The sequence below is a fragment of the Bufo gargarizans genome, chromosome 5, assembly GCF_014858855.1.
Source record: "Bufo gargarizans isolate SCDJY-AF-19 chromosome 5, ASM1485885v1, whole genome shotgun sequence".
In the NCBI taxonomy this organism is placed as follows: Eukaryota; Metazoa; Chordata; class Amphibia; order Anura; family Bufonidae; genus Bufo; species Bufo gargarizans.
The window spans coordinates 65,401,365-65,413,762 of NC_058084.1; the positions used below are offsets into that span (position 1 = coordinate 65,401,365).

The following is a 12,398-nucleotide window of genomic DNA, read 5'->3' on the forward strand; positions in this document are numbered from 1 at the left end:
TCCTCCACTGTCGAGCAGGCGCTTGTCGGGAAGGAACGCTACCTTTGAGACAATCGCTTCCTATCAAGTCATGTAAGGAGGTCTTTAGACAACACAAGCAGATAAAACAATCAATGTGACTGTGGAGCCACAGTTTAGTAAGGTGAGGACCAGGCCAGTAAGCTTGGGTATTGTACCCATGAGTAACCATTCACAGTTTATATTTCAATGTTAAAGAGGTTTTCCTCGGATACAGATATTGATGGTCTATCCTCAGTATAGGTCATCAATATAAGAGTGGTGGAGCTCCGACTCTCTGCACCCTCACCAACCAGTGCAAGCACTGCATCCTCTTCAATGCTTACCTGCGGAACAGGGTAATTGCACCATGCTCTCTCCTTCACGTGATAGGGATGAACAGCTATAATTACCCTGCACTGCCGCTACAACGGAGATGGTGTGCGTGTAAGCACTGTAGAAGACGCAGCTTTTGCACAAGTATCACGGTAACTCCAAAGAGGAGTGCCAGGTGTCAGACCCCCGCTGATCTGATACAGATGACCTGTCCTGAGGATAGGTCACCAATATCTGTAGCCCAGACACCCTTTTAAAACTTACCAAACTTAAGTGATGGAGTTCTGGGTGCTACAAATGGAAAACAGAATACTATAAATGGTACAATACGCCAATCTGCAGAAGGGCTAAAGATGGCCAGACACAACAGATAAAAGTTGGCCGAACTTAACAATTCTGGGGCGAAACCGAACAACCTTAGCCTACTATCACACTAGCAGCACGGACCTCCGGCAGGCTGTTCCATTGGGTGAACAGCCTGTCGGATCCATCCTGCGGCTAGTGACAGTGTGCCCCCGGACTGTCCGACATTTATTCCGGCAGCCTATCGCCGTGCGCTGCCGTGCCGCCGCCCACGCCCCCATTATAGTCAATAGGGACGGAGCGGCAGTCCAGGGGCACACGGTCACTAGCGGCAGGACGGATCCGACAGGCTATTCACCCGATGGAACAGCCTGCCGGAGGTCCGTGCCGCTAGTGTGAAAGTAGTCTAACTTGTATGAATGGATATCAGGGGAAAGAATTGGGTAGATTCATTTTCAAAGGTGATCTGCTCTCCGTATTGAGAACAAATAACACTTAGCCAAGCCTGCATGTGTATGCGGGAATCTGTATGGCCAGCCTGGAGCTTAAAGAGGACCTATAACCTCCCCTGACAGGTCTGGTTTAGTAGCTACATGCAGTCCCTATAGAAAAACAATTCTGGAGCATTTATTCTTATGGCTCTATGTTGTGCCATTTGTTTATAATTCCTGCTAGAAGTCATGAATGAACTGCCAGCAGCCTTCAATGAAGGTCCAGATAGGCGTCACCAGTTGGAGGTGTCTCACTACACTGGTAGCAATGACTAGATCGTTTCAAGAGTGTGCTGGGAGACAACTCCAACTGATAACACCCATCTGGACCTTCACTGCAAACTGCCAGTAATACATTCATACATTCTAACAGGAATAATAAAGGAATGGCACCCCATAGAGTCATAAGAATAGATTCTCCAAAAATGTGATTACAAAGGGCATGCAAGTAGCTGGTAAAGCAGACACGTCAGAAGAGGCTACAGGTCCTCAGTTCAGAACAGGTAATGAAAGCACCCATGTGTTAAGGACATTGTTCTAAATCACACATCAGTGTGCAGTTAATGGTTTAGGCTAGCACCTGTTTTCCTGTATTGTACGTCTGAATCCAGACTATGCAAGTCATGGAAAGTTATTTAAGGGTGTCCAGACTAAGAGTTAATGGTCTGGGCATGAATCTGTCCGAGAAACCTGATCTTGCCCATGTGCTGTGCTGCTTTTATCTTGGCTGCACAATGGCAATCACATAGGCCACGCAACGCTCTGCTTCACTAGACATCAAAACACCAGGTCACCCTCAATGCAAAAGAAACATGTGCAGAGGCCTGCCCCTTTACAGTACATTTGTTGGCTATTAGGCGGTGGAAGAATTGTCCTTCAAGGTCACTGGGGGACTGCGCAGATCAAAGCAGCGCCGACCTCAGCTGTGATTTAAATCTGTGCAGATACTCAACTAACGTCTAATCATTTTTGACTCAAAGAACCACATTTAAAGGGAACCTGTCACCGGGATTTTGTGTATAGAGCTGAAGACTTGGGTTGCTAGATGGCCGCTAGCACATCCGCAATACCCAGTCCCCATAGCTCTGTGTGCTTTTATTTTTTTTTAAAACTGATTTGATACATATGCAAATTAACCTGAGATGAGTCCTGTCCCTGACTCATCTCACATACAGGACTCATCTCAGGTTCATTTGCATATGTATCAAATCGTTTTCTTTACACAATAAAAGCACACAGAGCTATGGGGACTGGATATTGCGGCTGTGCTAGCGGCCATCTAGCAACCCATGCCCTCAGCTCTATATACAAAATCCCGGTGACAGGTTCACTTTAAGGTGGATTTAGATGGGCACCAGATTGTCAGAAAAAAATCGCTCCTTCCCAAGAGTCGGCTGCTCATTAAGTGGAGGTGAAGCACTGCCTTTGCATGCAGCGATCCCCTCCATAGTATTGCGATCCCTCATTCTCATACAGCTGTACTGTTTCTGGGAAGCAGATCGCTGTTTAGACAGCACGACCTGCCCCCCCAGAGGCAGACTTACACACTTTTGTGTCATCGGCCAACCTTGCCTACCAAATCTTCTCCTACGTCAAATCAAAAACATGATCCAGGACAGACCCTTGAGATACACCACTTGTGTAGGAGGATATTGTTATCAGTAGAGCAATGTCTCCACTGTAAGAGATCATTACACTGATATGGGAGGACAGATTTACACATTACAATCACAAGTCTCCTTCCTTTACCATAAAACAAGACTCAGTCTCACACATGAATAAAGTTGAGACATTGTAAGACATGGTTCAGAATCCCCTAAAGCACAGAAATATCACAGCGAGTATGAAAAGTGAATGATATTGTGTATTCGGTTTGTAATGTTTCCATGGGTAAAATGCTCAAATAAATGGAATGGATTGAAGGAAATTATTTTCCTTTCTTGTATAGTCATTCTTTGGAACGGCGGATGTCTTTAGCCATGCAATGGAAAATCTAAAAGACTGCCATTAACAGCTGGGAACAAGGAAACGTGAGGTGCAACAAGGAAATCTGTGGCAAGCATATCCAACAGTGTGCGACAACCACAGCCGCTGTGTACAGCAACCAAATATCAACCTGGCACTGGTACAGCCTGCCGAGTAATATCATGTATGTATTAAGCTTTTCCCCCCTCTCACTAAGGCCTACTTTCACACTAGCGTTCGTGTGATCCGGCAGGCAGTTCCATCCTAGGGGCTCTATACCGGAAAAGAACTGATCAGGTATATCTCCATGCATTCTGAATGGAGAGTAATCCATTCAGGATGCATCAGGATGTCTTCAGTTCAGTCATTTTGACTGATCAGGCAAAAGATAAAACCGGAGCATTCTACGGTTTTATCTCCGGCGAAAAAAAACCTGAATACTTGCCTGAATGCCGGCATTTTTCCCCATAGGAATGTATTAGTGCCAGATCCAGCATTCAAAATACAGACCGGTAAAAATGTGATATAAGATACAAGACGGATCCGTACTGTTCGCATGACAAGCGGAGAGACGGATCTGTTCTTGCAATGCATTTGTGAGATGGATCCGCATCCGGATGCTTCTCACAAATGCTTTCAGTCACATCCAGATCGGCGGATCCGGCGGGCAGTTCCGACGACAGAACTGCCCGCCGGATCACACTGCCGCAAGTGTGAAAGTAGCCTTAAAAAGTCACAAATTATTGTGCACATATTGCATGCGCCATAATTTGCAACTTTTTTACGCAATGTTGTGGCATAAAGACATGTAAATGTCCCTCAATATGTTCTTCAAAAGAGTGACTGTGATATCACTTGAAAGAAAAGGGGAAAATGGTGCTGGCTGTCAAAGCTGGAGTATTCCGCCTACCAGTGAGCCCGGTGACGTGAGCGGGACTAATGGGCGGGCTTTAATGCTTCCCTAGCCTATAAAACAGTCTAGGGCAGCGCTAAAGCCCACCCATTAGTGCTGGTGATGACACTGGTGTCACGGAAGGTGTACAGGAAACTAGAAGACACAAAATGAATATCCGACTCACTGGATCCAAAACTAAGGAACAAAAGGGAGAGCCCTGCATCAGACCTGGCTCTCTTCCTGACTGCTCAGCCTATGCGAAAATCCCAATAGTAGATGATCGCATATCCTCGTACCTCGACTGTATAACACCTGAACACCCTATAATAGTGAGGGGACACGGCCACCGGCTCCCTACACGTGATATGGAGGGAGTCAGCGTCACCTGGGATCCAGCAAACAGAAAAAAACAAATGAATGAACAAAACTTATCTGTAGAAGACTCAGAAGTAGGATCAGCATGCACACACTCCAGGAAGGAATATAAACCGCAAAGTGAAGCAGTCTGGGAAGGGATTTAAAGGGATGCAATCAGTGCAACTACATGACAGCTGAGAGAGGCTAACGAGATGAGAAAATGAAAGCAAAACAAAGGGAAGCTCAAGGAGGAGGTTCTGAAAGACATCTGTCAGAGCTTCTCAGATGTCTGGTGGTGACAACTGGCAACACTGCAGTGCAAAAATGTACACAAAAAAGCCCTTGCCCTGCACGATACAGCACAGGGCAGAGGAAGAGCATCGGAGCATGAAATGAGTGTGGGAAGAAGGGGATATGTCTGGGAAAACTTCACATAACCGGAATATCCCTTTAAGACTGGGAGAAAGACAAGAAGGTCAAGTTACAGTAGTTTTTGAGGACTAGCGATAAAGTGTTTTCACAGAAATGGTCCCACATCTGTCCATGGCCTTTATTTGGTGAATAGAGCTGAGCTGCAATACGAGACACAGCCCATGGACAGGTGGGGTGCTGGTTCAGGAAAAACAGCAGACTCCATCTTCTAGTTTTGGACAACCTCTTGGGCATGGTAGGCTAGAATGGGTCATCAAGGAGGCACTGTGTGGCAGATGCTCATTTGTATAATAAGCCACTTTCCCACTGCATGGTAGCAGGTCTATCCAAATATGCTGTAATTGGTTTTGGAACCAGGTGCATTGTTTTCCACTGTAGTCAGCAGTATGGTCAAGTTACTTCATGGTACCTTCCTGGCTCACTTGGAACTCCCTCAGATCAGGTGACAAAAAAGTATAAAGGTACTAGGTATTACATTTAACTTCGGCCTAGTGGGAAAAAAAAAAAAAAAAAAACATGGTAGAGTTGAGCTAGTTCCATGCAGTGACTACTTCAGGGCTGGTACTTGCACCATGTGCTCCCCGTATAAGTCCTTTGGTCTAGCAGCCTTGCTTGTAAAACGTTGACATTATTATAGTCTCAAGCTTTTCATGTCAGTGGAAAAACCACAGCAGTGGCTTAGAGACAGGATACTTCCCTCACAGATGGCACCGCACATTTTATATCAAAACCATGTGTGGTTAATAACGTTCTAGACATACGTGGAAAACAAAACAAATGTCACATGTCCGTGCTGACGATGGCTTTCTCCCAGGGCCCACCTTCGTGCTGGAAAATCCTGAAAAGCATTCTGAAAAATTATATTTCTCCGGCAACTAAGTCAAGCTATACACAGACAGGACCCGGCACCAGCAACTGGACCAGCCCTGCCAACCGTGTATACCCGGTCCTAAAGACTTGATAAAGGAGTATTGTCACTCCGAAACGCGTTGTCATCTGAACAAATAAATATCTCTTAAAAGACGACATTTGCTATTGTGGTTTTGCGCCAAAAGGTATCATAGTGTGTACAAGCCAGTACACAGCCCTTTCACAGTATTCTACATCACTCCTTTGGAGTACTGGCAACTCCTAGGATTGAGAAAGATACCGGCAGCACACCTCATCCGGATTGTACCCCTATTCCTCCCGCCTTTGCAAGTGCTGTGCTTATATAAGCATAGCACCAGAAGGTGAGTACAACTACTGATACAGCACTCTCTCTAAAACGTTTTACCAAACAATACTACCCTATGAGCGCCTTGTCTCTCGTTTATCCCGCCAAAATTACAGTTCTGGAATGTATTGGATAACACTGGCATAATGCTGTCAGTGTGATCCAATACATTCCAGAACTGTAACAGTTACAATAGCATCATAAATCAATATAATGCTATGCAGGGGAGCACCCAGGAATTTTGTCTAGGGGGGTCCAAAAAGCAAAAAATTGGGCATGTGTAGTGCGCTGTGCTAATTCAATTTTTAAAGCCCCCTTTATATTTAAAAATGCAGGGAAGGGGTGTAGTGTGTTGCGCTGATTCTTTTACTTGGCGATTCTAAAAGCTCTGCAGGAAAATAACAATGCGGCGCGCAAAGCGATACAGATGGATTAGATATGGAGATGAGCACTTCCACAATGGAAGCGCTCATCTCCTACTGCCCCCCCCCCCACCGCCGCCGCAAATGCCCGCAATTACATCCAGGGCCGCGCCACCTGTGGTGATCGGCGGTGCGGCCCTGAAGGATAAAAAAAAAATTTGGGGGGCTAGTTGTTCTAGGGAGGTTCCAGACCCGCTGGACCGCCCCTGTAGGTGCGCCACTGATGCTATGTAACGCCTGGCAGCGATGGGAGGTCAGGCCAGGTGCTGCGAGGCGGACTCACTGCGGGGGAACGCTCGTCTGCTAAGGGGCCTTAGGCCTCTTGTACACGGGCGTCATGGATTTGGTCCGGATGCATTGTGGGGAAACCCGGACGAGTGCACACGCAATTTCAGTCAGTTTTGTCTGCGATTGCATTGTTTAATTTCTTACGTTCAAGTGCAAAGCGTTTTAATGCGTGATAAAAAAAACTGACTGTGGTACCCAGACCCGAACTCTGACTTCTTCACTGTTCGGGTTTGGTGTTCTGTTGATTTTATTATTTTGCTCACCACATGGTGATCGCGATGACGTCATCAAAGGTCCTTTTGCAGGTCCTTCAGGAAGAAGAAAGAAGATGATGCCGGCTGCGTGATCAAGTGGATGAGGGGAGTAATATTTTCAAAATTATTTTTGAACCCTCAATGGACATTTTACTTAGCATTTTGTATTAAAGAATTCTATTTTTTTCCATTATAACAATGTTATAATGGAAAATAATAAAGTGAATGGACCTTATCCCTATGTAATTACATCAACTCCTTCGTAACCATCCGTGAAAATCGCATAGCATCTGCACTTGCTTGCGGATGCTATGCGATTTTCACACAGCCCCATTCATTTCTATGGGGCCTGTGTTGCGTCAAAAACGCAGAATACAGAACATGCTGCGATCACGAAGTGATGCGTGAAAGACAACGCTTATCTACGCAGCCCCATTGAAATTAATGGGTCTGGATTCAGTGCGGGTACAATGCGTTCACGTCACGCATTGCACCCGCGCTGCATTCTCACTCGCGTGAAAGGGGCCTTGCACACGTTCAGGATTTATGTGCGGAGAATCCGCACTGAAATCCGCAGGTGTTCGCAGGAAAATCTGTGCGGTCAATCCACATCAATTGGTGCGGATTTGGTGCGGATTTTACTAAGTAAATGAAGAAAATCTGGTCAAAATCCGAGCGAAAAAATCTGCATCGTGTGCATGGAGAATTTCAAATTCTCATAGAAAACAATATACATGACCTACAGTGCGGATTTTCCACCTGCAAATCCGCAAGCAATCCTGATCGTGTGCATTTAGCCTTAGGGAGCAGGAGTCTGGAAACGAGGCAAATGTACAATAAGCTCAATGAATACTGCAGCAGCTCCAGAAATTCAATATTTTTTTTAAACTGTCAAAAAAGCAGGATTAGGCGGTGGTGCACCACAAGTGCCTGCCAGCCAACAGCACAAAGGGGCACACAGAACCTCTTTGCACGCACTCACAAACTAGAACGGCTGCCTGCTGAGAGTTTCGTCCAATTCCTCCAGCCTCTCTAGTGATTGGTTGGTACAGCATACAGGCCAAACACTGGTGTCCACTGACTAGCCTTGAAAGTGATTTGTGCTGTCCATTTCAGCACACATCATCCCCATTGGAGCCCCCCTGCAGCTCCCTCACTGGTTTTTACAGTGAGAAAGCTGTTGATTTGCCAGTCTGCGTTGACCGGCCAATCGCAATAATCGGGGCTGGGAGGGGTTTAGGGGGGGGGGAGAGTACAATCTCCCACTGTTGTTGGCTAAGATGGCGGCTGTCCCTGACCAGTAAGTGTGTAATTTGGCAAAGTAACTGGTTTTAGCAGCCTTACTTGCTGCTGCGCCGTTCATGTATGGCTATCATCCTTAAGGGGTTAAAAATATATATGTAATCGTTCATTTCTGTTCATATATTCCCTTTTGGGACATAGAACAAGGTGATACCGCTTCACTTTTTACCAGGAACAGGTTAGTCATGGTTACTGGTGTTTGAGGATCTCCAACAGACTTGTTCCGACATATCTCAGGTACCGCTGTGTCCGGCAGACTCATGTTTTCCACTATTCCAGCAGTAGTTAATATGAAATCCTTACAATTACATATAATGAAAAAGAGACGGGTGAGTCCTACAATGAAAACCACGTGAATCTCAGCTCAACACAAACCTCATTGCTGAGTGCACTGACAATGTGCGGCCAGCAGATAACCACAGGAAGCCATCAAATTGCAAACAGCAAGGAAAGGGTTTCACGTGCGGCTCCCAACACCAGCGTGTAATACGAATAGAAGTGCCCACAGAAGTTTCACATAATGCAGTTTAGACTACTGCCTGAAACATTTCCAGACCACTGACGGTTTATCACTTCCGATCAAAAGTCAGGAAAATAGTGCAACAGAGAGATGGCAACTGACCTGCGGCCACCGACTCGCCGTCATGATAAGCATGAATGAAGAATTCTGACCACTAGAGCAGATATCGGTTTAGATCAGGGTTTCTCAACTCCGGTCCTCGGGACCCACCTACCAGTCATGTTTTCATGATTTCCTTAGTATTGAGCAGGTGATATAATTAGTGTCAATGCATCAGTACTTACTACAAGCATTCATTCTGTGGGATATTCTCAAATCCAGACTGGTAGGTGGGTCCCGAGGACCGGAGTTGAGAAACCCTGGTTTAGACTGATCACTGGGTCTATAAGAGCTTATAGGGGTCTTCCCATCTCAGCCACCCATGGCAGACAGACCTACCCGTTGTATGTGAGGGTCAGATGTGGCTGGAGTTACGGAATCAGCCGAGGAGGCTATACTATGCAGTTTCCACTGCTCTCATACAAGTAAATGGGAAGTACGGAAACCACATGGCACAGTGACCTATGCCGTTTCCTTTGCACCCAAGTTATCAAACTGCATAGCCTGCGGTGCTTTCCTTAACCCCCAATCACATCTATGGAAGTTACGGAAAAAGCACAGCCCACTTCCCAGCCTCCTCTGGCCGCCACATATGAAGGGTATGTCTATGTCAGCCATGAATGTCTGAAAAGGGAACATCCCTTTACGCAGATTTTATCCAAAGGGGAGCATTTTGCAGCAATATCTGTTATCCAAACACTGATTCTACATGTGCAAGTCTCAAAAACATTTCTCATACTTTACAGCTCCGCTTTAATGGAAGGAGTACTAAAAAAAAAGAAGAAAATCTAAAAGCCAGGTTTAGCTTTTATTGCAGAATTGCCAGGAGAATAAGGTGTCCTATTTAAGGGCAGCATAATACACGGTAATTACGGGTGTGATTAGGGATTATGTTAAATGGACAAACAAAAAACACATGTCGCTCATAGTTACAAGTCCATTGTACTCACGAGTGTGGCGCACTTTACCAACACGCAGACTAAGCAAACTACTGGGGCTCCTGAGATAAGGGGGAAAAAAGACTAAGGCTAGTTTCACACTAGGAACAGCCTGCCAGAACACAATGGGCCAGATTTATCATTAGCTCAGGTCAGAATAATGGAGTGAAAAAGTCCCCCAAAAAGTCCCAAACGCTAAAACTGCGCACAAATTTTTCTGCTCTGCACTATGCTCGCCAGTTTTCTGAAAGTGGGCGTGTTTTCTTATGTAAATGAATCTCTAGACAGATTTACTATTGGGACTATTTAAAAACTCGCAATTTCACTCCAGTGAGGACCATGCTCATTTTATGAGACTTTTTAATAGAACATGCGACTTTTTCATAAAAACGTGCAACTTTTTCGTAAAGATGTACGACTTTTTCGTAAAGCTGCTTACTGACGAATAAACCGCTACCGTCAAACCACATTTATTACAGTCTTAAAGAGCCAATCATAAATCTGACTTGGCTAAAACTGACTTTAGCCATATGTGAAAGTGGAGTGAGCTGTCAGAGTCATGATAAATCTGGCCCATTGTATCCAGCATAGCCAGATACTACCCGACACTGCCAGAGCCAATTGACTTGCAGCAGTATTTGTCCAGCCGAATCCCTGCAGAGTCTCATTATATTCAATGTCGGTTCAGCTGCACAGAGATCCAGTGGGCAAGCAGAGCTTAGCGGTCCGACGTTGGCAAAGCTTAGCGGTATGATGGGAGCCCTCAGACATAATTTTACTTAGGCCTCTTTCACACGGGCGTCACGTTTTGGCTCCGGATGCTTCCCGGGGTGCATTGCCGCAAACCCGCGCGAGTAGGTACGCAATTGCAGTCAATTTTTGCTGCGATTGCGTTCCGTTGTTAAGTTATTATCGCACGGGTGCAATGTGTTTTGCACGCGTATGATAAAAAAAACTGAATGTGGTACCCAGACCCGAACTTCTTCACAGAAGTTCAGGTTTGGGTTCAAGGTTGTGTAGATTGTGTTATTTCCCCTTATAACATGGTTATAAGGGAAAATAATAGCATTCCGAATACAGAATGCATAGTACAATAGGGCTGGAGGGGTTAAAAAAATAAAAATAAATTATTTAACTCACCTTAATCCACTTGTTCGCGCAGCCCGGCTTCTCTTCTGTCTTCATCTTTGCTGTGCCGTAGGAAAAGGACCTCATCACATGGTCAGTCACATGATTCCTCACCATGGTGATAGATCATGTGATGGACAATGTGAGGAGCGCAGTGACGTCACCACAGGTCCTTTTCCTCACAGATGAAGACAGAAGAGAAGCCGGGCTGCGCGAACAAGTGGATTAAGGTGAGTTAAATAATTTTATTTATTTTTTAACCCCTCCAGCGCTATTGTACTATGCATTCTGTATTTAGAATGCTATTATTTTCTCTTATAACCATGTTATAAGGGAAATAATAATCATTGGGTCCCTAGCCCGTTCGTCTCCTAGCAACCGTGCGTGAAAATCGAACCGCATCCGCACTTACTTGCGGATGCTTGCGATTTTCACGCAGCCCCATTCACTTCTATGCGGCCTGCGTTGCGTGGAAAACGAACAAAGAGGAGCATGCTGTGATTTTGACGCAACGCAGAAGTGATGCGGGAAAATCACCGCTCATCTGCACAGCCCCATAGAAATGAATGGGTCCAGATTCAGTGGGGGTGCAATGCGTTCACCTCACGCATCACACCAGCGTGGAAATCTCGCCCGTCTGAAAGAGGCCTTAGGGAACAGAAATGCCAAATTTTCCCGACACCATCCCCCACTTTAAAAGTATGCAGAGGCATACACCTATACCCCCTACTATGATTATGAAGATGAGTGTATGCGTCTTACATATTCTGAGTCACATGTAAATTTATTGGAAATACCTTAATTATGGTTTTGGGGCGCCGTTTTATGTAAAGCCTTGGTCTCTCAATCACAGGGAGAGGAGGGAGTTTTCTCAGTTCTTGCAGTACAGCTGCAGCTGCCCGTCTCTTTGCCAGCTTCTTACTGTTGCCCTCACCTTCCGCAGTGAACTCGCCCACCGTCACCTTTGTAACAAAGCTCTTCATGTGCGGAGGGCCGCTCTCCTTAGTCACCTAGAGAAAAGAACGTGAAGGGATTGTGAGGAAGCCTAAAGAAGAAATCCGATTGTTGACGACATTGAAACCTGTGATGTTCAATAAACTATCAGTTACACATAGGTCAGTTTTTACTCATAGCATATATGTTAAAAGTCAGGATATACTATCCCTCCCCAATGCTAGATTAGGGAGGGGGCACTTTTTATAATCTTAGACAACATGGCATGGGTTACAGTGGTCGGACCAGTGCTGGTCAGATGGAAGTCTACAAGTGTTCAGACAGCATTCTCCCTCTTCATGACTGAATGCGGGTGCATTTATGTTGGCCAAAAATTTACCATCCAACTAAAGCACAATTTATAAAATAAAAGAACCGCATTTCAAATAGATGACTGCACTTTTAAATGCATTTAACATGACTGGAGAACATGCGTCTCACAAACAGCATTTCCGGATGCTG

The 12,398-nt window shown here is 45.4% G+C and overlaps 1 protein-coding gene across 1 annotated transcript in view; it reads right to left on the reverse strand.

Moving 5' to 3' along the window:
- The window catches only part of STAU2 (staufen double-stranded RNA binding protein 2), a 283,250-nt gene that overhangs the window by 153,756 nt on the left and 117,096 nt on the right, over positions 1-12,398 (reverse strand). Inside the window, 1 exon segment of the mRNA XM_044294063.1 lies at positions 11,741-11,953. Coding sequence (XP_044149998.1) covers positions 11,741-11,953 — 213 coding nt within the window.